Here is a 27860-nt window from a genome sequence, read left to right as displayed (position 1 = left end):
AGTTGAAGAAATGTATTTACGTGGAGAACAAAGCTGCCTTAAGGTTAGAATGCCATAACTCGGCACAGTTCCATCGGATCAGACAGACACGTGAACGCAGCGTGAAACTCCTCCCACATCCGTTCACGATCCGCTATCTGCGCACCAATTTTCGCCCGGACGGAACCCGCGGCTCTCTTTGTTTGTTTGTGTGTTTTCCTGAGCCGTTCCGGGCGGACAGTTAGACATGCCCGGGCTCAGGTAACCGTTTGCGGGCCGCTGGTGCTCCTCCACGGGCAGAGATGGAGAGGCCGAGCAGGCTGCTGCTGCTGTCCGAGCTCCGCGTCAGGAAGGCGGCGTATGAAGTAAGCCTGAGCCCGCAGCTGCTGAGCTGGAAGAGACGCAGCGTCGGCCCGGTGTACCCGTTCAGACCCGGTAAGACCCCGTCCGGATCTCTGGTCCCTCTTTGTCTCTCTGTCTCTCTCTCTCGTGTGTGCGTGTGCGTGTACACGAGCACGCGTGTTTACCGCTGATAAACAAGGACACGCGACAGGAAATGTAATCATCTGTGTAATCAATCAGACGTGTAAATAATTATTTTTGATTGTTGCGCGTTGTTGATGACGTCATCTGTGTCTGGACCTACTGTTTGTCCATAAGTGCTGAAGCTCTGATCACCTGATCCATGCTCCAGCACATACTGGTCCATAAATAAATCCATGTGACCTTTTGACTCGGCACATATAAATACAGTGTGTATTGATTGAATTATTGATGAGGATACATTTTTAGTGTCAGGAGAAGGTTGCAGAGTGGAGCTGAACCGGTCCAGGTAAGGTGATAGTCCTGTTCAACTCGATCCGGCCTGATGCAGAGTGTAACGTTTCATGTCCCCCAGCGACACAACCTGAGAAATGTGATGTCTTGGTCAGCTTAGCCTGTCTGACACCCTACCGCCAGAACCAGAGGAGGCATGGGGGTCTGTCACTACTAAACTCACTGCTGCTGAGCCCCAGGTCGAGTATGAGGCTGACCCAAGCCCCACACAGATCTTAGAAATGATGTGGGAATCATTCAAACAGCTCAACTCAAAGCTGTCTGTCCAGCTGTTTTCATGGCCATGATGCCATGCAAATGATATGCAAATGAGCCACGCTGTGATCTGTTCCGTCAGTGTGGGAGGGTTCACGTTGAAGGAGGCTAAGCAGACGGCGTCGGGTTGCTCTGGGAGAAACTGGGTGTAAATGCAATGAATTACTCTAAACGCTAAACAAGGATTCAGCAGGACAGATCCACATGGTCGGCTTGTAGTTTGACGACTCGGCTGTGTGGTCCTGTGGGGCGACACGCACTCTGACCTCACATCAAGAAGGTCCTGGGGTCAATGTCATCACAGTTCCCTCTGCTTTGACTCGTGCTTGGCTCATGAACCAGAGCGGAAGCAGTTCAACGTAAACTTGACAAGACATTCATCAATACTGATCAATCAGTGGTGAAAGGCACTGATTGATCAGGATTGAGTGCTGCGGATGTTTCTTCTTCAATGGAAACGACGTCCAAGTGACAAACTGCTGTTTGTTTGTTCAGGTATTTGCCACAGTGTGGCGCTGTCTGAGGTCGTCTGCGTCACAGAGGAAGAAGGCGTAAGCGTGAAGCGAGAGACACGCGGCAGCAGCTGGACGAAGATGGAACAAGCAGCGGAGGACAGTGGGCGGAGCTTCACTGGTAAACAAACAAACTAATCAGCTCCACAGTGAAACAATACACAACCTACGTCATCAAGTCCTTTGTGTACGAGCTCTGACGTGGTGATTGGTCGATTTCCTGCCTTTGTTTGTGTCAGTTTCATACGTGGAGAGAAGCCGATGCCACCGCTGGCGGTGTGCTGAGGTCACCTTCGTTTGTCCAGAGGGGGCGCTGTGTGAGCGCTGGATCAGCAGCATCAGAGAGCAGCTCAGTGCGCTCAGTAAGAACACTCACTCACTCACACAGCAGTATAAAGTGTGAACAGTGTTGTCGTACCTTCATTGTTTGTTGTTTCCTCAGCCTGCAGACCAAAGCAGCTTCTGGTTTACATCAACCCGTACGGCGGAAAGCAGCGAGGCAAACAAATCTACGAGCAGAAAGTGGCCCCGCTGTTCGCCCGGGCTGGAGTCTCCACTCAGGTCATCGGTGCGTCTGCGTCACTTCCTGTCCCAGTGTAGGATTAAGCAGCTGTCATTGCTTATCACTTACATCATATGTCTTTGTTGCCATAGTGACACAGTATGCCAATCATGCCAGGGATCACCTTAGGACAGAGGCGGAGCTAAAGAAGTATGATGGGTGAGTGGAGTCGTGGTTGAAGACCCTTAAGCATCAAAGTTATGTCGGTTCCATAAGTAAAAAAAGATCAGGGTTTGCTTTTGTCCCGTTGTGACTCTGACCTCTGACCCCGGCTCAGTGTGGTTTGTGTCGGGGGGGACGGCATGTTCAGCGAGATCGTCCACGGTTTGATTTGGAGGACACAGATGGACGGCGGCGTGAATCCAAACAGTCCAGACCAGACGCTGCTCCCCTGCTCGCTCCGCATCGGAATCATTCCTGCAGGTAAGAGCGAGCCGCCACCTCCTCAGATGTGTCGACGAGTAAAGATGATTGACAGTTTAGTCACATGTGAGCTGATCCATCTGGTAAATAAGAGCATGAGATGATGTCACACACGTGGCTAAGCAGAGTGACGGTGAGCCTGATCAATCACCTGACCTGTTATTGATCATTTCTGTTTGCTCAGGATCCACCGACTGCATTTGTTTCACAACTGTGGGAACCAACGACCCCGTGACCTCTGCACTGCACATCATAGTGGGTGAGTGTGTTGTTTGTGCGGCTCTGGATGGTAGAGCGGTCATCTATGAAGGTTTCTGTAGGTAGTGTTGTATTAATGAATCGTTGTATTGATGTATTGTTTGTTTCCATTGCAGGAGACGCTCAGTCGATGGACGTTTGCTCCGTTCACCATGACAACATGTTCCTCAGATACTCTGTCTCTCTGCTGGGATACGGTTTCTATGGCGATGTGTTGACGGACAGTGAAAGGAAGCGATGGATGGGACCTGCCAGATATGATTTTGCAGGTAATCAATATGATCAATCAGCCATGGAACCTCCGAGATGATCAATCAGCCATGGAAGCTTCCAGAGGAGGCAAAAAGCTTTCCACTGCAGTTTATCCTTAGCTGTCTCACATGTCAGATCATCACAGCTGTTTCCTCCTGCAGGTCTGAAGATGTTCCTCACTCATCACTACTATGAAGGCACCGTGTCCTTCCTGCCGGCCAGAGGCACCACGGGAACGCCGAGGGACGCCACCAGGTGTCACTCTGGGTGAGAGAGGCAAAAAGGTGAAGTTCTTAGTTTAGATTGACAGCGAGGTAGTGTCATGATGTAACTGTGTGTTTGTCATTCCAGATGTGTGGTTTGTCAACAAAAAGGGGGAAATGATGACGCAAATGAAGAGGAGGACAGTGGTGAGTGCAGTCGCCAAGTGGACTGTAGGGGGCGCCACAGCTGACACTTTCTCACTTTAAAGTCAGGGTTAGAAGCTGATGCTGTGTGGTGTCGTTGCAGCGAGCGGCGGTCAGTGGCGGTCGATCCGCGGCAAGTTCCTGGCCGTAAACGCCGCCAGTGTGAGCTGCTCGTGTCCACGCAGCCCCAAAGGTCTCTCACCTGCTGCACACCTGGCCGACGGCACCACAGACCTCATCCTGGTGCGGAAGTGTTCCCGCTTCCACTTCCTCAGACATCTTCTCCGACACACCAGCAAAGACGACCAGGTGGGGCACACGGGGCGAATGATAAGTTGTGAGCCTCTCAAACGCAGCTCTTAATGTTTGGTTGTGTGATGAATGCTTTCCCTGTCTGAGCAGTTCGATCTGACCTTCGTGGAAGTTCACCGCGTTCGGCGCTTCCGCTTCACACCACATCACTGCCAGAGTGACTCGGACCTGGAGCTGGACCTGCTGGGGAACGCCAAGAGCCACCAGATCTTCAGCAACATCTGTAGCCACCACCCGGCCTGCAGCTGCGGGCCCTCGTTTAGCAGCTGGAACTGCGATGGCGAGATCCTCCACCACGCAGCCATCGACGTCAGGTAGGGGGACCGCCCGAACCATCTGTCATGGAGCCAATGTTAAGATGTTTGGTGTTTGTTTGTTCTCTTTGTTTTGCACAAACTCCACCCAGACTGCAGCTGAAAGTTCACATCAAGTTTCTGTCCAGAACTATGTTGTGCGTGTCGTGTAAACACACTCGCCACGCCAATAGTAACACGTCAGCTCAGTGAAGCAGCAGGTGGCCGTCTGAATCACGTGTTTATAAACGCTCTATTGTTTTGTTTTTCCCAGAGTGCATTGCCAGCTGATCAAGCTGTTTGCGCGAGGGATTGAAGAGCCGCCGGTGTTTGAGGAGCTCACAAACCCTGCTGCCGTGTAGACCCACCCCCTTTCATCCATGACTTCCCTTTCCACGCTGGAGTGGAGACTCGGATGATGTCATCATCATGTTCTTCATCCTCCGACTTGTCAGGACTCGCCCATCACTCAGTACGAGGATGAGAAAACCTAAAGCTTTCATTTTCTCTCACTGAGAAAAGAACTTTATGGTCTTTCACCGCGGTAACGCTTTAAATCACTGACATCACATGGCTTTGATTTAAATTATTGTAGCCAATCACGTGCTTCCATCCGCAGAGTGAAGGAACAAATCAAACCTGTCCAATTCAGCAGTTCTAAAATTTCCTGGGAATTTTCCTGTCAAACTTCCTGGAATGTTGTAGCAGAATCTCCATAGCTGTGGTTTGTTGTTTTATTAGATTAACTTATGTTCCTGTTACAGCTGTCTGTCCAAGGTCATGTGACACTGGAGTCAAAGGTCAAATCACTAACTTATGAAAGATTTTATTTTTACACGTAAACATTCTCGAATGTGTCGCCACGACAAAGAAACGCACATATGCAAATGAACTCAGTGACTTAGTCCCTATTGGCTGACTGTAGCCGGGGGGGCGGGGCAAACAATCTATAGATAGTATACACAAAGAAACCAATGAGATCAGCTGTCGCAATTTATAAATCAATCGTCTGTGTTATCGATAACTTTGATCTCAAGTAAAGATAAAATAAAGAGAAGTTTTACTATCAAATGTAAACCGATTTATAATTTGTGTTCAAATGAAGTGATTGGAATGATTTGATCATTAAAATGATTCCAAACGCTGATGCTTCAAAACAAAATGACTTTTGAAAGAGATTTGTGATTTCGTCTGTAAAATCCAACAAAGGCAATCAAACGTTTTAATGTTGAAATCATTCAAAGTGAAAAGAATCAAAGAGCTGAAGTCAAATTCCTGAATAGATTTTGGGGTAGATTTTGTTTTCATGTTTGTTTCTTACTTCCTGTCGAACACAAACAGAAGCTGGTTTGACCTGAAGGCCCTGAACTCTGAAGCACCACTGCAGCTCATGGATCAGAATCATGATGACACTGAAGTATTGATCACAGCTCATATTCAGACTCATCAAATGCAGCTCTATTTAAACTGCATTTGACTGAACGTCTGTTACACTTTACATAGGATCATAACAAATGGAACACACACACACACAGCTCCTCTTTGCACACACGCCCTCTTTTTATGAAAGTGCTATGTCTCCAGATTAACAAGTCTGTTGCTCAGCAACATGGTGATGTCGATTTAAGCCTGATTGCATAAATGAGACTGAGGTCAGTGGAGCTTCATTCATAGTCCAGGGCCCAGGTCAAAGGTCATGACTGTTTTGTTTATGTTTTGGCAGCTTTGTTTGTTTCCATGTTTCACATTTGAAAATAAAAGTAGAAAAAAAAACAGCTTGAGCAATGCAACTTTTTTACCACAAAGATGCAACCAAGGCCAGACGTCTCAGCAGGTTTCCATGGTGATGAAGGTACGGACATGTCAAACATTCCTGTTTGGTTTCAGACTTGAAATTATTTTGAATACCTTCGGTCTCATTTCCCTAAATGGCAAATCAGCGCCCATGACTCACTGCAGGGGGCGCTGGTGTCTGCATCAGCAGTGACTATTGTCTATGATTTGGACAGATCCTGTAGTTCATAATAAATATAAATACATTTGTATCACCACCTCCATGTTTAATCTTATGGTATGTTATTGTGTGACGTCTCATCTCATGCTGTTAAATTAAAATCATCTGTGCTACCAAATCAATAGAATAATGGAAGACATCGGAAATGAAATACTCATTCATATTAGTGATCACAATGTTCTATTAAATTCATTGGAGTCTTTAGAATGTTTAATAGTATTGAATGAAATAAAAGCTCAAAGACAAAGACACTTTAAACAGATTTCTTAGCTTTGGCCCCTGTGTGTCTCCAGTAAGAAAGAATCGCATTGGTTTCACAGCAGAACTCATCTTTGGTCTGATCTCTCTAAAGTAAACACCTTCATATATATATATATATATACACACACACACAATATTTATACTGATTCATTAAGAACTAGGTAAAAAAAAAAAGGACAAATTTGTAACTTCAGACATTTTTATGAAATGTAAAACGTATCATTTCTTTAGTATCGTCTACACTGCCAGTATGACTTCAAAGAACTTAGAAAGAATATTGACCTAAATTTAAAACAATATTCCCTTTTTAAAAACCATTTATCCCAACATCAGAATCACAGACAGAAATCAAGACAGATCAATTTCCAGCCGAGGTTTTGTGGTTGATGGGAGAAGAACACTCAAACTTTATACGTCGTCATGGTGATGAACTTTCAATGATGCCGCCACATTCCTGCAAAACCAAGAACCAAGTCCCACAGTTCAGACCCACTTGTTGGCGATCCACCAATCACATCCTTGCTACACCAGCGGAGGAAGCAAAGTGGCATCATTGTCATTGGCTCCGCCCCCTGCTGGTCAGAGTGGAACACTCAAGCTGTTCTCTCTTTCTTTCCACGCTTGACAGTTAGTTTTATTCTCCACTGGTGCAGAAGGCGGTCGGGCCCTCAGGACCACATGATGCTGTGCCTCCAGGTCAGCGCTGGATTCTGGAGATCAGGTAGTAGAACAAGAAGAAGACGAGCACCAGGCCCACCGACACGTAACACAGGATCCGTCTGTTATCTCTGCCAGAGCGAACCATGGTGGAGAAACGCTTCACACTGCCGGTCAGCAGGCCGGTGGCACTCATGAAGTTAGAGTCCTGAAAGGAGAAGAGAAGACAGATCAGATGATGGTTACAGAGCTACAGCGCCCCCAGGTGATGGCAGAACAAAGCCCATACATAAGAGGCATACAGAAGAGTCATAACAAACAGCTGTTGCTATGGTGACCTGCATTTGAATAAACCTTGAACTCTGATTGAGAACACAAACTGTTCACTTAGACCAGATGCAGATGGGGAAGTGACTCACCATGTGATCCAGGTCCTGGTTCTGGTCCTCCACATCTCTGTCAATGTCATAGGCAAGCTGTCACACAGGGGTCACAAGGTTCTTAGATTAATAAACGGTCCAATCCCCCAATTTATGTTTTTACGGTCTAAGCGTTGCTACGTGGTTCGTCCAATTTCTATTTGTAGCTTTGTTTGTGTGTGTGTGTATGTGTGTGTGTGTAAAAAAGCAACACAACATGTACTCACAGATTTGAGTCTGGAGACTTTGGAGGCCAGGTTGTCGGTCATACGTTTGTTGTCCGCATCCAGCATGTCGTCCACAGAGCTGTGACCTGTCCACAAACACACCGTCACTCTATGACCTCTGACCTCTGCACGTTTGGCGCTTTACTTGAGATGATTTTGATGAACAGGGACACAAAGAGTTAGAGTGAGAGTGTGTGCTTTCTTTATGCTGCAACATAACCACACACACACACACACACACACACACACACACACACACACACACACAGAGCAAATGAATGTCTTTGTATTGGTGGACTTTCAGCCTCAAACCCAAGAAAAACAGTGTGACCTTTAAGCTCAGGATTCATCCTAATACATAATACTTTAACACTTTAATCCCTCGTGTGGCGTTTAGATTGCCTGATCAGAAATATTGATAAGGAGGGACAGGGGGCGGAGCGTTTAAGGACGAAAGCCCCGCCCCTCCACGTAGGCGATCAGCTCGTAGATGTCCGTGAATAATGCCGGCATGTAAATATATAAAAACCAACCGCAAGAAAAAAAGTAAACTCAAAAGACGAATAAAATGTAAACAACTGTCAATGTATGGCGAACAAGAGAGTGAATGAGCTCCGAACAGCGCGCGCACACACAGACACACACATACATACACGTCACAGGTTTGCCTCAGTACTTCCTTCAAACAAACAACCTGGAAAACATTTTACGACTCTTTAACTAAACTCTTGCGCCCATGTGACTGTTTGTAATTCTCTCTGCGTGTGTGTCTGGCTCCAATCGAAAAGTGAAGCGCACGCAGAATAGTGACAGATCAGCTAGCAGCGCTGTTAGCTTGTCAGTTAGCATCTCACCGCTGTCTCCATCCACACAACAGCTCCACTAAGTGCAGCTAAGCTAACTCGTTAACAGAAGCGTTAAAGTGCGAAAGATGAAGAAGTTGAAGGCGTCAAAGCAACAAACCTCTCCAGTCCGCCATCTTTACCACTGTGTGACTCCCTGCGCGCTGACTGACAGGAGGACAAATAACGAGACCAGTCAGAAGTAGTAATGATCACAGAGAGCGTTGATAAGCTCCACGTTATCATTGTTTGTTTTTGTGGGGTTTCGTGATATTTCGTTATTCAATAATTATTCAATAATTATAATAAATTAATAATGGGAATGTGACTATTATTCATACAGTTATTTAATGTGGATGTACATTTATGTTGTTGTATTTATTCTTAACAAGTAAAAGAACATTAAAGTAAACGAGTAATGAAAAAACAATCATGCGGAGCATCAAAAAAAATCTTTACTCAGTAGATTTTATTTGCTAAAATAATATGTAAATGTACATTAAAGAAATTAACAACAATGTCAACAAGCTAAGACGCCGCTACCCTGACAGGCTAAACTCAGGGCTATAATTGTTTATGGTCATATTTTGTTATGTTGCCCCCTGCTGCTCAGGCCCTGTATTGCAGTCTGTCCTATTCCTGAAGCTCTCATTCATAAGGTCTTGTTATCCGTCTGAGTTCTAACATCCACTGCTGTTCTCACATGGAACAGGTGGAAGTGAAGAGAACCTACATGCACTCAAAGTTCATTCATAGAAAAATGAGAAATTAGGACATTATGGTGTTACATGATAGCGATCAACCTATTACATATATTATCGAAACCTCAGTGGAAAACAAAATAGTATTGGGCAGCACCACCTAAGTTCAGGTGTGTTTGTTTCTTAATCCAAATAATGAAAACAAACAAATATCAGGTGTTTGTTTCTGTATGTGACTGCAGACATCTGTGATAGGGCGAGCTGGACAGGGGGTGTGGCCTAATCACTGGCTAATCTGCACAGGTTTCCTCCTCCTGGGGTCAAAGGTCAGGCTAGCTCACTGACAAAAACACTTTGTCACAAATGTGAAGTGGTGCATGTGTGTGTGCGTGTGTGTGTGCATACATGCGTGAGCACTTAATCCAACTGTGCGCTATAATCTGCTTGACTGTGTGTGTATGTGTGTGTATGTGTGTGCGGGCATGTGTGTTGTTGGTTTCTAGGATATGCTAATTGTTTGCTTGAGATTGTCTTGGTGGTTGAGAGGCAATGTTTACTGGTTGTTAGGTATCTTTGGTGGTTGCTGGGGCTAAGTGTTTCTTGGTGGTTGTTTATTTGTACCTTGTGGTAAAGAGCGTCTTCCTCCCCTCCCTCTGCTGCTCACAAATTGTCTAATTAGATTAGGCGAGGCTTTCCTCAGATAATCGTGAGGCAGCGCTGAAGCTGTGCTGTCGTCTCTGAAGGTCACACTGTGTTTGAGACCAGCAGCTTCTCTTTGGGACGACATGGCGTCCTGTTGAGTTTTGTGGACGTGTGGACGGTTATGACTCGAGGTGCTGCTGACACGAGGCCATGGAGGAAGTTTGCGTAAGTGCAGCAATAGTTTGAGTTTAACCTCAAACCCAGATAAAGAGAGAGAGAGAGGGGGAGGGACAGGAAGGGAGGGAGTGTGTGTGTGTGTTTTTTAATCCCTCTATGACTGTTCAGCTTTTTCACATTTGATGTAAAACAGTCGTTTTGTTGTGATGATTTCAGCACAAATGCGGAAGTTTGTAGAATGGAGCGTCAGGATGTTGAAAGGAGACACAGTTCATACCTCCAACAGGGACCAGCAGTCCTCTGATTACAGCTCTGTCACATAACAAATCTAGATCCATATTGTTGCTTTAATGGTTGATTCCAACATTAGATTATTAAGAGATTCCAGAAAACTTCTTTTTCTTCATTTATAACAGTGAATATCACAATAAATTACGTCTCCATGATTCATTGAAGCATGGATCAGAACCAAACTATGTTTTCTGTGTTTCTACATCTTTTGTTCAACAGTTAATATGAGACATTTAAGCAAGAATGTGTAACTTTATTTCCTTTCACAAAGTTTCTGTCCACTTCAACTCAACATTGAAGTTCTATAGCATCACATATGGAATCACAACAAAGGTTAACTCAAGGTGCTTTAGATGCAGAGCAGTTAGAGACTCTTAACATTCCCCCATGAGCAGCACTCAAACTCCCCTTTAGGTGGGCGGCTATCTGCCTTGACTGGTTGGATTGAGAGAGAGACACATCATCGTCACTAAATTGCTGCATTAGTCACATCAACAATAATTTATGGATTAACCTTACTTCTGGCATGTTAATGCTACTGCCTAACAGCAAGAAGGTCCTGGGTTTGAATCCCTTGTTGGCTCTGCCACTTTCTGCAGGTTCTCCCTGTGTCTTCAAGACGTTGATCTGGGTATAAAACGTTTGTTAATTTAATGCTTTAATGCCATTCCTCTTGAGCAAGGCACTGGACTGTGGATCAAAGAGTATGGGTTGAGAGCAAAATTCAATACTTTACAGTCAGAGCTCCTCTGTTGGAGTATTTGATGTGGTCAAATGTTGGCAAATTTATTTGTATGGTTTTTGTCCCACTCATTATGAATATTAATCATAATAACCCTGATCCATGTGTTATTGCCACAGTCACAGAGTCCTCATCAGTCCAGATTCGAATCTCCAGTCCAGCTCTAAGTCCGAGTTTTTGTGAAGGCCTTAGTGGACCTAGAGGACGACAACATGGCCGAGAACTCTTTCCGTGGATCCAAACATGGCCGATGTGCCGAGGCAAACCACGAGCCAGCATTCAGCTGCTCGGTGAAGGAGCTCTGCTCGCTCATGGAGCTCAGAGGACCTGAAGGCGTGAAGCGGATACAGGACACTTATGGAGATGTTCAGGGACTCTGTGCCAGACTCAGGACTTCGCCTGTGGACGGTAAATGGTTTTACTTTTATGATGACCTCAGATCACAAATGTTATGTGTGTTAGATTCCGATGGATGAATGCATGAGTGAGTGATAAGTCATTCATTCATTATTGTGCTTTGCTTCTTTAGGTTTGGATGGAAATGCTGATGACATCATCAGGAGAAAGGCGGAGTTTGGACCCAACGTCATTCCACCTAAAAAGTCTAAAACCTTTCTGCAGTTGGTGTGGGAGGCCCTGCAGGACGTCACACTCATCATCCTGGAGGTGGCAGCAGTCATCTCTCTGGGTCTGTCCTTCTACCGCCCCCCTGACACAAACAGAGAAAGTGAGTCCAACACCTCCATTTCTAACGTGTCTTTCATTATGTGGCCTTGTTTATGTTTGTGGGCGTGTCTTGTATGTTATGGGTGTGTCCATTGCCACTCGGTGTCGGTTATGATGTTTTATTGTGTTGATAACATTGTTGTTGTGTAGACTGTGGGAACGCAGCAGCTGGCGCAGATGACGAGAGCGACGCAGAGACTGGCTGGATCGAGGGCGCTGCCATCCTGCTGTCAGTAGTCTGTGTCGTCCTTGTCACGGCCTTCAATGATTGGAGCAAAGAGAAGCAGTTCCGTGGGCTGCAGAGCCGAATTGAGCAGGAGCAGAAGTTCACAGTGCTCAGGGGGGGACAGGTTGTCCAGATCAATGTCACCGAGATCGTGGTTGGAGACATTGCACAGGTCAAATATGGTGAGGAGACACACAATCATTTCCTCTAATGTCGTGTTGATGTGATGAAGATGATGAAGTGAGGTTTCTCTGCTGTTTCAGGTGACCTGCTGCCTGCTGACGGAGTCCTCATTCAGGGAAATGACCTGAAAATAGACGAGAGCTCTCTGACTGGAGAGTCGGACCACGTCAAGAAGACGGTGGACAAAGACCCCATGCTGCTTTCAGGTGTGTGGTGTTAAGTTATAGACATGTGGACTTGTTCAATCACTCGCACATTGGACTCCAGTCAAGTCCAAATTTGCTGACAGAATAAAAACAGACTCAACATTGACTCCACTGATTTGTGACACACACACACACACATACACACACACACACACACACACACACACACCCTCTCTGTGTCTCTCTCCACCCCAGGTACCCACGTGATGGAAGGTTCTGGTAAGATGGTCGTCATGGCTGTAGGTGTGAACTCTCAGACTGGAATCATCTTCACTCTACTTGGTGCTGGGGACAAAAGTGATTGTGAGGACGAAGAAGCGAAGGAGAAGAAGAAAAAGAAGAAGAGGGAGAAAGAGAAAGAAAAGAAGAAGGAGGGAAAGAAAAAGAAAGAGAAGGCGAAGAAAAGTAAGAATCCTAAACTTTAACCCTTTGAGCCATTTTTATCAGCCGATTTATATTGAAGTGACCTCACTGATTTCCCCCCCATTAATTTGATGCTCAGATAAAATGGAAACTCAGTGTGTTGACATGATTAAAGATCATAAATGTCAAAGGTTATCAATAACTGAATGAGACCCTGTGGCATTGTAATGTTATAGTAATCTTTGTTTTTATCACAGGTAAGAAAAATGACAGAGAGAAGAAAGGTAAGAAAGATGTTATGAAGGATAAACTATATGATGTATAATATAAATGAACATCAGTTGAATTGTTGAAACTCCTTCCTGTTCTGAATGAACACAGATGGAGCAGAATTGCAGCCACTCAACGCAGACGGCGAGGCAGCGAAGACAAAACCAAATCTACCAAAGAAGGAGAAGTCGGTCCTGCAGGGCAAACTCACCAAACTGGCAGTGCAGATCGGCAAAGCTGGTACGAAATCAAACAAAGTCCAACCCTAACCCTTACAGAAGCTACACTAGCTATACTAAGTCAAAGTGAGACCGTAGTAATTTCCATCTTATTAAGTACAGGGCATTGTCTGAACTTCTGTCTCTTCAGGACTCTTCATGTCTGGTCTGACCGTCCTCATCCTCATCACGCTCTTCCTCGTGGACACTTTCTGGATTCAGGGTCTGCCGTTTGTCAACGAGTGTTTGCCCGTTTACATTCAGTTCTTTGTCAAGTTCTTCATCATCGGTGTAACAGTGCTGGTGGTGGCTGTACCTGAAGGTCTTCCTCTGGCTGTCACCATCTCTCTGGCATATTCAGTCAAGGTACCACAGATTAGTGCAGACTAGAAACTCGCCTGTTTTAAATAGCTTCTCAAACAGAAAGTGAAAAGGACTTCCTGGAGACCTGGATAACATCTGGTTTTCTTAATCCTCTCCTCAGAAAATGATGAAGGACAACAATCTGGTTCGTCACCTGGATGCCTGTGAGACGATGGGCAATGCCACAGCCATCTGCTCCGACAAGACTGGCACTCTGACCATGAACCGCATGACAGTAGTCCAGGCCTACATCGGAGAACACTTTTACAAACATGTCCCAGAACAAGGCCTGATCCATACCAAAGTCCTGGACCTACTCGCCCTCGGCATTGGGGTGAACTGCGCCTACACCACCAAGATCATGGTAAGAAATGAAATAACTAAGGCCCTTTGCCTTTTTAAATCAACAACTGCAATAACATGTAGGAAAACTTTCATCACAGCCACACAGAGAGTTTTTAATCTCTGAAATGTAAAGGTTTATTATAATCGATGGCTGAAGACCAGTGTGTTCCTGCTTGCTTCCAGCCTGCAGAGAAAGAAGGCGGGCTGCCTCGTCAAGTGGGAAACAAGACAGAATGTGCCTTACTTGGATTTGCACGCGACCTACGGCGGGACTACCAGACCATTCGCAATGAAATTCCAGAGGAAAAGCTGTTCAAGGTTTACACTTTCAACTCAGTGAGGAAGTCGATGAGCACCGTGCTGAAGAACGCAGATGGGAGCTTCCGAATGTTCAGCAAGGGAGCCTCTGAAATACTGCTCAAGAAGTAAGTTATATCATATTTTAGTTAAGTTTTCTTTCAGAGCGATTTTCAAAACCACGAAGAAGTGAGATGGTTGAAGAAAACCCAGTTTATCCGGAATGTTACCGATTTGTTGTATCTCTTCTCATATGCCTGCCCCTCAGCTTCTAAGAACATGATTGGCCGTTGATCACATGATCCCGTACTGTCCTTTTACTTGTGTCCAGGTGCTCTAACATTCTGACATCCAGTGGTGATGCCAAAGTGTTCAAACCACGGGACAGAAACGAGCTTGTGAAGACAGTGATCGAACCGATGGCATCCGAGGGTCTGAGGACAATCTGCCTGGCCTACAGAGACTTCAACCCTGCTGACGGAGAGCCCGACTGGGACAATGAGACTGAAATCGTCGCTGGACTCACCTGCATTTGTGTGGTTGGCATTGAGGACCCCGTCAGACCTGAGGTACGTCAGCACCGTTGCTCTAAGTCACAAACACTGTCAGCGTGCAGGATAACACAGTAAAGGTTTTTTTGCTTGTTACATGTAAACCTGAGCGGTGAGTTATTTTGTGACTGGTTTTCTGAAGGTGCCAGATGCCATCAGAAAGTGCCAGCGGGCTGGCATCACAGTCCGCATGGTGACTGGAGACAACATCAACACGGCCCGGGCGATTGCCACCAAATGTGGCATCCTGCACCCTGGAGATGACTTCCTGTGTCTGGAGGGCAAAGAGTTCAATCGGAGGATCCACAATGAGCTTGGGGAGGTGAGACGTCATTTAGTGATCTGAGTGAACGTCTACAGAAATGTGCCTTTCTTTCTGTCTATAACATCAAATTGCTGGAGGAGAATCATCTCACTAAATCATTAGTCCATTGGAAACAGTGTGGGAGTGATGGAACCTTCAGCCTGTAGGGGAGGCTTTACTTGTCTGAGTTCATGTTTGATTTCTTTCCTCTTCCTCAGATTGAACAGGAGCGAATTGATAAAATTTGGCCAAAACTGCGAGTTCTCGCCAGATCGTCTCCGACGGACAAACACACTCTGGTGAAAGGTTGGAACTGCTTTAACTGACTAATGGGGTGAGACAGATAGTGAGACAGGTGTTGTAACATGCAGTGGGACAGACAGGGAGTAAGACAGGCAGCAAGACAGACAATGAGGAAGTGAGACCTGTATGTCAGCTCGTCTGTGCTGACGTTCTTGCAGGTATCATCGACAGCACTGTGCTGGAGCAGAGACAGGTCGTCGCGGTAACAGGAGATGGAACAAATGATGGTCCCGCACTCAAAAAGGCTGATGTGGGCTTTGCCATGGTAACATGTCCTGATGTCATCAAAGTGGACATTTCTGTGAGCTAAAGCATCTGAGTGTGAGGTTGATCTGGTGTCCTCACTGCTGTGTTACCCACAGGGCATTGCGGGCACGGACGTGGCAAAGGAGGCGTGTGACATCATCCTGACAGACGATAACTTCAGCAGCATCGTTAAAGCGGTGATGTGGGGCCGAAACGTTTACGACAGCATCTCCAAGTTCCTGCAGTTCCAGCTCACCGTCAACGTGGTGGCTGTGGTGGTGGCCTTCACCGGAGCCTGCATCACCCAGGTAACCTGACCTCAACCCCTGACCCCGACCCTGACCCTACACATACACGGTGCATGTGTTTTCCTGAGAATGGAGAGAGTTGAAGGCCACACACACACACATAGGCTGTTTCACTTGGACAGACAGTGGACATGTTGTATCTTTCAGGACTCTCCTCTGAAGGCCGTCCAGATGTTGTGGGTGAATCTCATCATGGACACCTTTGCCTCTCTGGCGCTTGCCACTGAGCCACCTACTGAAGCTTTGTTGCTCAGAAATCCATACGGACGCAAGAAGCCACTCATCTCTCGCACCATGATGAAGAACATTCTGGGTCACGCCGTCTATCAGCTGACCATTATCTTCACACTCCTCTTCACTGGTCAGCTTCCTGTTTCACACTCACAGTTTCAGTTGGTGTTGGGTTAGCCTAGCTTATTGCTGTAAAAGACATTGATTCCACATAAACTGCTTCTAGGGATTTTTCCATAAAGCCTGTGACCTTTGACCTTTTTTCTCAGGCGAGGATATCTTTAACATCGACAGTGGCAGGCATGCCCCCCTGCATTCCCCCCCGTCCGAACACTACACCATTGTCTTCAACACGTTTGTCCTCATGCAGATCTTCAATGAAATCAATGCTCGTAAGATCCACGGCGAGAGGAATGTCTTTGAAGGTATCTTCAACAACCCCATATTTTGCTCCATTGTCATGGGAACGTTAATCATACAGGTAGGTACAGGGAGGTCAGAAGTCATACTTGGTGATGTTTGGCGTTCAACCTAAAATAAACTCCTCCCTCTTCCTGCAGGTGGTCATTGTGCAGTTTGGAGGCAAACCGTTCAGCTGCGTGAGTCTGAGCGCCGACCAGTGGCTGTGGTGCCTCTTCCTGGGTGTGGGCAGCCTGCTGTGGGGACAGGTGAGGGTCAGAGGTGGTTAGGTTCGGGTGAGACCTCTTTTGAACAACTGCCAGGTGGGCGGGGGCTTCATCCCCCAAAATATCTGGGAACTTCAAATTCTGTTTATTTAGCATGAGATCAAATGATTCTTCTGATATCACAGGGGTTTCCTCCTATAGCTCCTGTGACACTCAATATGAAAACACTGCCTCAATCAATAAAAACATCCTCCTTTCAGTGTAGATTACAAAAACAATAGAGCAATAAACTATAGCATTCAAACCAAACAAGATTTCTCTGTCAACAAAGTGCAAGGGCCCAAAAGGTCACAGATCCACCACATGAGAGTGGATGTGGTCTCTGTTGGCCTCATTTTCTCTATGGGTTTCCCCCCTCAGCTGGTCTCCACCATCCCCACCAGCCGGCTGAAGTTCCTGAAGACAGCGGGTCACGGCACGCAGCAGGAGGAGATTCCTGAGGAGGAGTTAGAGGAGATGAAGGATCTGGACGAGATCGACCACGCTGAGATGGAGCTGAGGAGAGGGCAGGTTCTGTGGTGCCGTGGCCTCAACCGCATTCAAACACAGGTAACCTGCAGCACACTCATGGCCCTCAGCTGGGCTCTTTCAAGAATGGATGTGTGTTTCTGCTCACTGAGAAGGCGAGCGAGCTTTCAGCTGCTCAGGTGTAATAATGTGCTGTTTTTGTAGTTTTATGGCACTGGTAAAAAATAATTCTAAATCAACAACTAGGAAGTCCTGTTGAAATTGTTTCTCCATGCTTGCTCCTCAGATTCGGGTGGTGAATGCTTTCAGAGACACCCTGTCCCCCTACGAAGGCCTGGAGACCCCAGAGTCCCGTAGCTCCATCCACAACTTCATGAGCCACCCAGAGTTCCGCATTGAGAACTTGGACCCGCAGATTCCCCTGATCGACGAGACAGAGGGTGAGGACGATCCCCCCACCAAACGTGACACCATCCCGCCTCCTTTGATGGCGTTCTCTGTCCGCTCACCGCTCCCATCCTCACCGCACCACAACAGCAACACCATGGACGGGATCATTCCCACACATAAAGAATGTGCTTCCAGGGCTGCTCTCAATCCGCCCAACTCAGCGGGTCTGCCGCCGTGTCCAGGCAGCCCCCTGCACAGCCTGGAGACCTCACTCTGAAGGCCCCGCCCCCATCAGCATGAACCTTGTCTTAATCGGCAGATGACACATCAGTTATTGTCTGGAATGTTGGACATGTGGGGACTGTTTTTACAGTGAGGACGAGTCTCACCGCACATCAAACCTTCTTCTTCTTGAATTTAGTTTTTCTGTTTTTTCAAGACGTTCTTCATTTTGCTTCTTTGTTTGTAGACTTTAGGAAAAACAAAGAGAGACTCTATGTGTGTTAGTGAATAAATACATTTTCCTCTGTAAATATCCACATGAATGTTGACCACTTATTCGCTAGATGTTCCAACCTAACCCTAACTCTGACCATTTATTTAAGACTTCCCTCCGTAGACTTGTTTTGATTGATTTTGTCGTCTTGTTCTTTAATTAAACAAATCACTGTTTATTTTGGAACCATTGTCTCCCTCATTTCAACTGTAAACACACTCGTCGTAGCTTCAGTTTGAGATGAACCAAGTCGGGTAGGGGGGTTGGGGACAACGACGGCCGTGTAAAACAACATTCTGGACCTTCTTGCTGTGAGGCGAAAGTATCAGCCACTGCCACCTAATTGTGCCAGCTGAAATTTTTGTTATTCCCGTCTTTATTAGTGCAGTTCCACTCCAGTCCAGTGGGTGGCGGTACTACGCCACTACGCTAGTTTGCCAGTCAATAAACTCGAGGCACGTGACCAAGCCCGGACAGATTTGAAATGTTGTCGTGGAAGTGAACGCAGCACTTTGTAAATTTAACGCGCAGATAAGCGATTCTAACGAGTTTACAGGCTTACGGTAGCGTGACGCTTATTACGGTAATTACACTTTGACATTTAACATTTGCAGGTTGATTTATAACCATAGAATGTATCGTTTTCATGTTTAGGACATGTTACATGTTTCATGTCCGCGGTTTGGTGCCGTTTAATAGCTGCTACATGCTAACTAGGAGGTTAGCTAAGAGACGCTTTCAGAAGTTGAAACTGTTTTTCTGTTGCATGTTTGCAGCCGCAGAGGGGATGGACTCCAGCGCGAACACTGGTAAGAGGAGCAGAGGACAATCTAACGAGATGTTTGTTTGTCTGTCTGTCCCTCTATTTATCACTGTCTGTCGCTCTCTCTCTGTCTGCTGGAAATCCAGAACATTCTTCATTCACTTTACAAACGTGTTGAGACAGCGCTCATAGATCCATGATGTCGTTCATCGTTCATAGACTTCTGTGTGCGTTTATTTAATGAATTTGAGTTTTACATTTGTTAACAAATCTGTGAACTGCATTTTTCCATATATTTATGAAGAACCTCATCTGATCTGTCATCTTTTTTATTTTTCAGATTTCAACTGGCTCTCTGATGAGAAGTTGGACTTTGATGTCTCAATATCATCTGGAAGGTAGGAAACAGCATTACACACACACACACACACATGTACAATTACACATTTCGGTCATGTATGTGTGTAGATACAGTGGGGTGATGATGATGTTGATTTCTTTGCAGCTCCAATGGTGATGAGGATGAGGTGTGGGCGGGTCCTGTTTGTCCTAAGCAGCGCTGTGTGAGGGTGGAGGACGGCGGTGGGTGGGGTCCACTGACTGGAGACCAGCTGGAGGCCGTGTGCCAGGAAGCAAGCCAGCTGGCTGGGGTGCTGCAGAGAGCTGAGCCTGCCGCTGCCACGGCGATGGCTAGGGGAGAGGACGTGGGCGAGGAGTTCATTCAAGATGCCACGGCTAAACTGGGAGTGCTGGGACGGCCCGCTAATGTGCTCACGCCCATCAAACGGCAGACATTTTGTGTTCAGGACAGTCCAATGAAGGAGCTGCCTGACATCATCCAGCGCCGTGCCATGAAGGAAAACCGCACCGCCGTTTGGTCTGCTGTGTCCAAAGCCAGTACTTCCAGCTCAGTGGGCGGAACTAAACCTCAGCTCAGAAGCTCACTGCGAGGGAAGTCTGGCCTGTGTGCCGGTGCTGTTCTGCCGAGCAAACCGTCCGGTCCGGCACAGAGCATTGTGTCCAGAAAGATGAGCGAGACGGAGGTGAAGAAGAGCCGACTGCAGCGGCCAATCAGAGTAGGCTTACCACACATGGACTGCAGGAGGCGCTGATCAGCATCGCACTTAGCTTTTATTTAACTTTTACCTCTGTTTCAGGTGGGCGGGGCTTCCAGGTCGAGTTCCGCTGCTCGTCTGTCCAGCAGGACGAGGTCGGCGGATGATCTGCTCTCTGATGCAAGCGACTCCTCCCTCAACTCCAGCTGCCTGGGGAAACGCGGTCTGCCTCCGCCCACCAAGGTTACACACCTCTCTCTTTACAGATCAGTGTTTGATATTTGTGATTACGATGTAACGGCTTTCACAGATGAGTTAGACTAAACACGATGAAGTCTGAACGTCTGTGTTTTCTTCAGAGCATCACTAGGAACCTGTCGACCATCAAACCTCTGACTCCTCAGAGCAGAAGCGTGACGAACAGGAGAAGAACCTCATCTTCCTCTTCCTCCGTGTCCAGCATCAACTCCAGCCTGTCTGCCTCCCCTGCTCCTAAAGGTAAGCCAACAGCTCATAGGCTACCAGCTGATTTACTACCTGAGCTATGAGCTGTAAACCTTTTCCTGTTCCTCCTTTCAGTCAAAGCGAACCCTTCTCTGAACGTGAGTGTCAGCGGCTCCAGCTGTCGAGCTCCACCCAGCGTCAGCCGGCCGTCCAATGGCAGCATCAGCACGGCCAAATCCCGCCGCTCCACCGTCTACAGTGTCCCTGTGGCTCCTCCAGCTGGCACTGCAGGCGGACGCCGCTCCTCGTCTCTGTCTCAGCCCAGGAAGCCATGTGAGGATGGAACCAAGCCGGTCAGAAGCACCCCGCTAAAGAGAGCAGAGAGCGCGTTACCCCACCTCATCCCCAGTAAGAGAGGGACTGAGAGGACCGCCTCCTACCCAGGCTCCGCCCAGAAGGCCACGGCAAACGGCCTGACTGGAGGTGAGGAACCAAACCTGTGTGTGTGTAACACCAGCACACAGCCTCATGGGGGCGCTGTTACCTGAGCTCATTATTAACTATCATTCACTCACAGCGTCTGCATTTGATTTCCTTAACATTTTCTGACTTGCCGATGGAATTGAAACTGATCTTCCTCCATGTTTTTCAGTTGTCTCCTCTCCTGATGTCTCAAGGATCCTGAGGTCAAAGAGGCTGATGTCAGCAGGCAGCGTGCAGAGGTAACAAAGACCTCACTGAGCCGTGTAGGGATTCTGTTTATCACTTTGCTAGATTATCTTAAACAAAAGCCCCCCCCCCCCCTTTGCTTCATGTCTGTAGTCTTCAACACAACTCTGAACGACCTCCAGTCACCCCTGCTGATGGAAACAGGGTGGTGCAGCTGAGAACGCCGCGCCCTTCTGCCCTGCCCACCCCACTGAGACGCAGGACATCTTCCATCCCCATGGCAACGCCGAGCAGACTGGACAGGCCCAGCTTACATTGTGACCCTGCCCCCACCTCAGCCCAGCCCACCTCAGCCCAGACACAGAGAGAGTGCAGGTGAGACCAGAACAGCGCCACCACCTGGAAACACATATGATCACATACGATGTAAACAAGGAAATGTTGATCATCAGAGGAATGAATGATCCCCTCTGTCTTTTTAGCCCCGCCCTCTCAGAGCAGGAAGAGGAGGAGACTTTTCACCCCCCTGATATCCAGCCATTCTGCTTGGAGGAGGAAAAGGGGGAGGAGCCTATATTTGCTCAGCCCTCCACCTCGCCACAGTCCGGACAATCAGACAGCTTGGAGTGTGAAATGCTGAGTGGGGAGAAAGCAGAGCCCGAAAGAAACCGGGTAGAAGTGAAGTCTGCTGAGGAGGTGACAGAGGTACACACACACACACACAGACACCCACATATTTTACAAATGGGTCGACCTTTTTGTTGTTAAAGCGTCTCTCTCTCTCCCTCTGTCTCTGTCTTCCGCTCTTCCTCTCTGTCCATCAGGTTCTTCTCTTTGGTCTTCCCCCTCCGTCTCTGCAGCCACAGGAGAAACTCCTCATTGACCTCAGAAACACCCCGGACCTGATCAGGACCAACAAGATCTGCTCTGCTGCTCAGGTACGACATGCAGCGTCTCGTCATGTGATCAAACCATGCAGGGGATCAGAATCCTGTTCAGAAACATAATCAGTGACCTCTGTGTGTCAGCAGCTGATTGATCTGAGCTCTCCGCTCATCAAATGGAGTCCAGACGACAAGAAGGAGAACGAAGTGAATGAAGCTCCGCTTATCAACCTGTCCTTCTGAAGATCTCATCCTATAAGGGGTCTGGATGGACCCTGAGGGTCTCAGCAGGACCCTGGACTCTGTCATCAGATTCAAATCAAAGTGTTGAACGTTTTATCAGTGATGATTAATGTCTGAATAAATGTTGATTTAATATTTACATATTCACACACTCTCTGTGTTCATGGAGCCAAACTTCAAACAGAAAATGGATCCATCAGTCCATTGTTATTAGTGATTGGATTGTAAAGCTTGTACAGTATTTTTGTTGCTATGGTAACTGTATAACCACGATGAATTGATACTAATCTCTTCATTGCTGGCCTGTTGCAGTTCATCAGAGCACTTTACTGGTAAGGCATCAGAGCTTCCTGTCTGGGCTCTATGCTTTCTGGTGACACTGATTATTATGTCATAAATATAAATAATTCTCCAGCTGATCAAAGCCAGACAGACTCCTCCTCCTCCTTATGGTCTCATCAGCTTGGTTAGGAGTTTTTGTCAGCTGCTTTTTCAAATCTGCTCTGGGCATCCTGGAGGAATGCGGCTTGATGGAACATCTGCTGGGGCGGCAGAGGAGCCGGGCAGAGACCCTGAGAGAAAACATGTAAATATGGAAAATAAATAAATTTAAACAAACTGTCAGCATCCATTGTTTTGTTTTTCATATTTAATAGAGCTGATACCTGCTTCTCGTTTTAGATGCGACAGATCTGTGGCACATAAATCAGAAAACGTTGACTGTCGGTCCAAGAGGAGAGACTGGTTTTACTGAGGGAGAAGCTCTTCATCTAAACTCATCTACAATACATCAACATATACCTGTACAGACGGATGTTTACACTTTTCCACTGATCTTGTTTTGCTGTAGGGTGAACCTCTCCAGACGCAGAGCTCCGTAATGAAAACCGACTACCCGCCGCCATCGTTCTTGCAGGTTTGGACCCCGTGTGTGTGTGTGTGTGTGTTTAATTACGCGCTGTAATGCTGTTTACCAAGATTTGTGTTGTATTCGAGAAATATTCCACGGAAAAAAATGTGATGTTTACATTTCCTATCAAAACTATTTGAAATACTTTTATTGGTATTCATTTTGCGCACAGATCACTAAAAGCGCAGTATTCACCCCCCCTTCTGCTCCTAACATGGACTCCAGCTCTGGATCGTGTCACACTTCAGATATTTTGCGTTAACAAGTTTTTTAGTGGCCAATTAAAACAACGTGTGACGACAGTTTCCACGTGACTTTGACTCGGACACTGAACAGACTCAGGTCAGACCTCAGAGTCAGAGTGCTGCCTGAACGCTGCAGCTCCTCTCAGGTCCAACAGACTCCAACTGAAAGAGCTGATTTGCAGATTTCGGCATTGACTTAAATGGTTCACAACTATTGTAGAACAGACAGCTTCAAGTTTTCATAAATGATCATTATTCATTGAGTGAATTACTAGCAGTGTAATGATATCTCCTTGCATTTATCCAGAGCACATTTAGGGTTAAATATGGATTTTAAAGAGAAGAAAGTTGAGGTGCTATGATTAAAGCAGTACATTGTCACCACCTGCTGGGCCGGCAGAGTATTGCAGCAACAACTTTTACATTCTCTAAAATGACATTAATATTGTATAAGCTTAATCTGTTATTAATTATAAATATTAAATTGACCACATTAAACTTTTGGGCTTCAGTATTTGCAGCCGTTTACGCAAAAATATAAAACATTTGTAATTTTTTCAATCACACCTAACTTAAACTGTACAATAGCAACAACTGGCCCAGTTTGTTCACAATTTAAGGAATTTAACAGCGTAATTCTATCAATCTAGCTGTATTTAAAGCGCATTGAATTGTTTAGAATAGCGTTCAAGGTAGAGATTGTGTTTAAATATGTGTTTAAAATCTGGCAGAATATGAACATATCTATAAATATAATTGAGAAAATGGAAATATTTGCTTACACACACACACACACACACACACACACACACACACACACACACACACACACACACACACACACACACTCGGCAGAGCGTTCGGATGGGCAGCTCGGTGGTGCCAGTGGTCCAGCGTTTACAGGGCGCGGATTGGCCCACAGACCCTCGAATGATCGGCTGGGAATTTGTAGTTAATGAGCCGCTGAGTGAGTCAGTGAAGTACACACACGTTTGGTGGGAGGATGAATGATTTGATCTGTACTATTTTAAAATGGATCCGTGTGCCTGCGTGGCGGCGTGAGTAAGTCAGGAGCAGAGAGACGAGATCTGGATTCCACGAATGTAAGTCTGACATTTTTATCCTGTGTGTGTGTGTGTGTGTGTGTGTGTGTGTGTGTGTGTGTGTGTGTGTGTGTGTGTATGTGTGTGTGGGCAGTCTGCTACTCGTTTCTACCTGCCATCGCTACTAAGTGGCATCAAACATCATTAGCTCGTCTGTGTGGCATTTTAATGTGTGTGATTTGTGTAACATGTCCCATCACGTGATTATAAGGAAATTTCTCAATGCCTGCAGAGGTTGCCATGGAAATGATTTGCCTTTAAAGGCGCGTCACGGCCGAAATCCCGATGGTTTCCCTCTCCTAAAGCCTGCAGCCAAATATGTATGTGTGAAGTGCGTGTCCTGACTCATTCTCTCCAAACTCTGCCTCACCAAAAAGCATCAGGTGATCAGATTTCATCATCAATTATTTGTGAAGATGTCACTGTGCACTTTGTCTTCCTCCTCTAGTGTTGCAATCTGTCAGGTGGTTACAGTAAAGAGGAGTTAAACAGGTTAAAACCTCCCCGCCTGCTGAAGCTGCTGCTGCTGCCTCTGGGTGTGGAAAGCCTCCGCCCGCAGGTGTGGACGGAGACAGAGACACTAAACCATTTTACAGGCTGGTGTCAAGCTGCTTTGCGGCAGGAAGCAGGATGGGCGGCGGAGGTCAGCAGACGGAGCCGGGACAGCCGGGAGAGCCGGGGGAGCCGAGGGGACCGGGGGAGCAGAGGAGCGGGACAGCTGGGGATGTTTACACCTGGGAGGAGGTGCAGAGGCACTGCCACAGGAACGACCAGTGGCTTGTCATCAATAGGAAAGTGTACAACACCACCCAGTGGGCCAGGAGGCACCCAGGGGGGCTTCGGGTCATCAGTCACTATGCTGGGCAGGACGCCACGGTAACGTCTTATCTTCTTATATCATGTCCAACACAAATCTCAGTTGATGTCTGTGTTGTTTGTGTTATGATGCTGGCTTGTGTATCCGTCTCTCTACAGGAGGCGTTCACTGCCTTTCACCCTGATCCAAAGTTTGTGCAGAAGTTCCTGAGGCCACTGCTGATTGGCGAGCTGGCAGCCACGGAGCCCAGCCAGGACCGGAACAAGAACGTGAGACCCGCCTCAGGTTTCATCACGCCGCCGGTATCATGTACAGAAACACCTGCAGCAGGGGGAAAAGTGCTAGCTTCACATTCACACACCTGTTTGGTTATTTATGACTTGTTTGAGGTTCCAGCACTCGATTGTCCCGTTCCCTCTGCCAATATGGAACCCAAACAAACAGACGGAACGCTGTGCGGGAGTGTATTACATTAAAATCTCATTTCATCTCAGTGCACATTGCGTGTGTGTGTGTGTGTGTGTGTGTGTGTGTGTGTGTGTGTGTGTGTGTGTGTGTGTGCGCGTGTGCGTGTGCGTGTGCGTGTGCGTGTGTGTGTGTGTGTTCAGACGTCAATCCAGGGAACACTGTGTTCCTCCAATCGTCTCCAAACCTGACAGACACATCGTTCATGTCTCCATCATTTGCATAAGGTGCTTTTCATTTGGTTTACATTTTTTATTTATTTGCATGAGCAAATTCCATTGTGGTTTGAAGGAACAAATCTCCACAAATAGCAGAGGACAATTACCGTATGTACACTCTGCTTCATGTCTGACCTTAGGCTGGGGTTAGGGGGTGCTGGGTAGGGCTAGGGTCAAAGGTCAGGTGGTAGAGAAACAGCAGATTGTGTGTGTGTATGTGTGTGTGTTCAATCGCCTCCATCAACCGTCACTGTCAGCAAGAAGCCGCACCATGACAGAGAGGATGAGCTTCACCTTTACCAGGTGGCAGTTACATGTCAGGCTGGGTATAGCAGGAAGCATTAACAAAGGTCAGGGGTCAAGAGGCGGAGCGAATCGGTTATTCTCTCTTTTCTCTCTCTCTGCTCCTCAGGCAGCCATCGTTCAGGACTTCCAGGCTTTACGCAGGCGGTTAGAGAGGGAGGATCTGTTCCAGGCTCGCCCTCTGTTCTTCTGGCTGCAGCTCGGCCAGGTGCTGCTGCTGGAGGCCCTGTCCTGGATCATCCTCTGGCTCTGGGGCACCAGATGGACGCTGACTCTGCTGTGCACCCTCATTCTCTCCACCGCTCAGGTAACTGGAAGTGTTGTTGTGTTGTCACGTAAACGTTGCGGCGACTGATATTCTGTGCAGAAATGAAGACGGCTCCTTTGTCCCTGGTCGTCTCCTCCAGGCTCAGGCCGGATGGCTGCAGCACGACTTCGGCCACCTGTCTGTCTTCAAGAAGTCTGCCTGGAATCACATTTTACACAAGTTTGTCCTGGGCCATTTAAAGGTATCACAGCTTCCTCTGATACCTGCTGCACTTTATTCTCTGGACAGATAGAGACTAAGAGTGTTTCCTCCCTCAGGGCGCCTCTGCTAACTGGTGGAACCACCGACACTTCCAGCATCACGCCAAGCCCAACATCTTCAGCAAAGACCCCGACGTCAACATGTTAGGCATCTTTGTTTTGGGGGACAAACAGCCAGTGGAGGCGAGTAGAAGAAGAAGTCTGCCTCTCGTCTCCCTCACTGGCTGCTCATCCTAACTCTGCTTCCTCTCTGCCACAGTACGGGATCAAAAAGATCAAGCACCTGCCGTATCACCACCAGCACCAGTACTTCTTTCTGGGTATGGCTTCTTGTTGAGTAATTATGAGTAAATGTAATGACATCATGAAGACTTTACAGGGATAATCTGTGTTTTCTGTTCCAGTTGGACCGCCGCTGCTCATCCCAATTTATTTCCACATACAGATAATAAAAACCATGATCTCTCGCCGTGACTGGGTGGTAAGAAGTCGCCTTTTGTGACTACAGCCCATAATACAAAAGCAAGCAAAGAGGGTCGTTCCTGATTGTAAATAACTGATCCGGACCTTTTCTTTGGAAGGATCTGGCCTGGTCCATGTCCTACTACCTTCGCTTCCTCTACTTTTACTTCCCCTTCTACGGCCTGTTTGGATCACTGGCTCTCATCACCTTTGTCAGGTAAACAATCTGAACGCAAACAAAGCGACTGTGATCAAGATGGAAGCCAGGATGTTTCTCATGTGTGGCGTCCCTGGATCAGGTTTCTGGAGAGCCACTGGTTTGTGTGGGTGACCCAGATGAACCACCTGCCAATGGAAGTGGACCAGGAGAGACACCAGGACTGGCTGAGCATGCAGGTACCAGGAGCCATCAACCGCCTGTGCATGCTGCTGTCTGAACCTCTGATCCTCTGAACCTCTGAACCTCTGAACCTCTGACACTGAGACGGTGCCTCTCACATGTCAGTAG

General features: G+C 47.1%; 5 protein-coding genes across 10 annotated transcripts in view; 4 read left to right on the top strand and 1 right to left on the bottom strand.

The window, feature by feature from the left end:
* The first annotated feature begins 96 nt into the window (after positions 1–96).
* Positions 97–5415, top strand: LOC142987992 (ceramide kinase-like). 2 transcript variants are annotated; one of them, XM_076136994.1, is made up of 13 exons: positions 97–414; positions 1567–1704; positions 1823–1945; positions 2026–2151; positions 2238–2304; positions 2423–2568; positions 2753–2827; positions 2943–3095; positions 3240–3345; positions 3430–3485; positions 3589–3794; positions 3888–4111; positions 4365–5415. In XM_076136994.1, the coding sequence occupies exons 1-13, from the start codon at positions 282–284 to the stop codon at positions 4450–4452; spliced, it is 1641 nt and encodes a 546-aa protein (XP_075993109.1). In that variant the 5' UTR covers positions 97–281; the 3' UTR covers positions 4453–5415. The 2 variants fall into 2 exon arrangements, with proteins under 2 accessions (XP_075993109.1, XP_075993107.1); XM_076136992.1 differs by having other exon boundaries at positions 3430–3488.
* A 1267-nt stretch (positions 5416–6682) lies between these two features.
* bet1l (Bet1 golgi vesicular membrane trafficking protein-like) lies at positions 6683–8759 on the bottom strand. Of its 3 annotated transcripts, none has more exons than XM_076137005.1 (4): positions 8632–8759; positions 7669–7807; positions 7442–7498; positions 6683–7230 (listed from the first exon to the last, which is right to left on the bottom strand). In XM_076137005.1, exons 1-4 carry the CDS (start codon positions 8754–8756, stop codon positions 7063–7065), a joined length of 489 nt encoding a protein of 162 aa, XP_075993120.1. In that variant the 5' UTR covers positions 8757–8759; the 3' UTR covers positions 6683–7062. The 3 variants fall into 3 exon arrangements, with proteins under 3 accessions (XP_075993120.1, XP_075993128.1, XP_075993137.1); XM_076137013.1 differs by having other exon boundaries at positions 7669–7754; positions 8632–8751; XM_076137022.1 differs by having other exon boundaries at positions 7669–7812; positions 8632–8723.
* Positions 8760–9577: 818 nt separating this feature from the next.
* LOC142990857 (plasma membrane calcium-transporting ATPase 1-like) lies at positions 9578–18381 on the top strand. The gene is made up of 21 exons (XM_076140752.1): positions 9578–10078; positions 11183–11471; positions 11593–11790; positions 11940–12197; positions 12279–12404; positions 12600–12809; positions 13025–13051; positions 13149–13277; positions 13407–13621; positions 13740–13982; positions 14147–14388; positions 14592–14829; positions 14954–15133; positions 15334–15421; positions 15577–15683; positions 15781–15972; positions 16120–16333; positions 16473–16684; positions 16764–16871; positions 17250–17438; positions 17644–18381. The coding sequence occupies exons 2-21, from the start codon at positions 11276–11278 to the stop codon at positions 18022–18024; spliced, it is 3753 nt and encodes a 1250-aa protein (XP_075996867.1). The 5' UTR covers positions 9578–10078; positions 11183–11275; the 3' UTR covers positions 18025–18381.
* A 357-nt stretch (positions 18382–18738) lies between these two features.
* gtse1 (G-2 and S-phase expressed 1) lies at positions 18739–22448 on the top strand. Of its 2 annotated transcripts, none has more exons than XM_076138468.1 (12): positions 18739–18826; positions 19020–19052; positions 19347–19404; positions 19512–20082; positions 20164–20304; positions 20421–20559; positions 20641–20988; positions 21158–21227; positions 21328–21549; positions 21657–21870; positions 21999–22112; positions 22206–22448. In XM_076138468.1, the coding sequence occupies exons 2-12, from the start codon at positions 19031–19033 to the stop codon at positions 22299–22301; spliced, it is 1995 nt and encodes a 664-aa protein (XP_075994583.1). In that variant the 5' UTR covers positions 18739–18826; positions 19020–19030; the 3' UTR covers positions 22302–22448. The 2 variants fall into 2 exon arrangements, with proteins under 2 accessions (XP_075994583.1, XP_075994575.1); XM_076138460.1 differs by having other exon boundaries at positions 21657–21879.
* A 1982-nt stretch (positions 22449–24430) lies between these two features.
* Positions 24431–27860, top strand: part of fads2 (fatty acid desaturase 2) — a 4665-nt gene continuing 1235 nt past the window's right edge. Inside the window, exons 1-11 of one of the 2 annotated variants that reach the window (XM_076140755.1) lie at positions 24431–24559; positions 24792–24879; positions 25008–25435; positions 25535–25645; positions 26472–26669; positions 26770–26871; positions 26948–27073; positions 27150–27210; positions 27295–27371; positions 27472–27569; positions 27652–27748. In XM_076140755.1, the coding sequence (XP_075996870.1) occupies positions 25190–25435; positions 25535–25645; positions 26472–26669; positions 26770–26871; positions 26948–27073; positions 27150–27210; positions 27295–27371; positions 27472–27569; positions 27652–27748 (1116 nt within the window). In that variant the 5' untranslated portion in view covers positions 24431–24559; positions 24792–24879; positions 25008–25189. The remainder of the gene's footprint in view (positions 24560–24791; positions 24880–25007; positions 25436–25534; positions 25646–26471; positions 26670–26769; positions 26872–26947; positions 27074–27149; positions 27211–27294; positions 27372–27471; positions 27570–27651; positions 27749–27860) is intronic. The other variant, XM_076140756.1, reaches the window with a different exon arrangement.

Source organism: Genypterus blacodes, unplaced genomic scaffold (assembly GCF_046128005.1).
Source record: "Genypterus blacodes isolate CSIRO-AG114 ecotype Tasmania unplaced genomic scaffold, CSIRO-AGI_Gbla_v1 ptg000015l_1, whole genome shotgun sequence".
NCBI lineage: Eukaryota > Metazoa > Chordata > Actinopteri > Ophidiiformes > Ophidiidae > Genypterus > Genypterus blacodes.
Note: the sequence above shows the minus strand (reverse complement) of the source record. Positions and strands in the feature narration are given on the sequence as shown.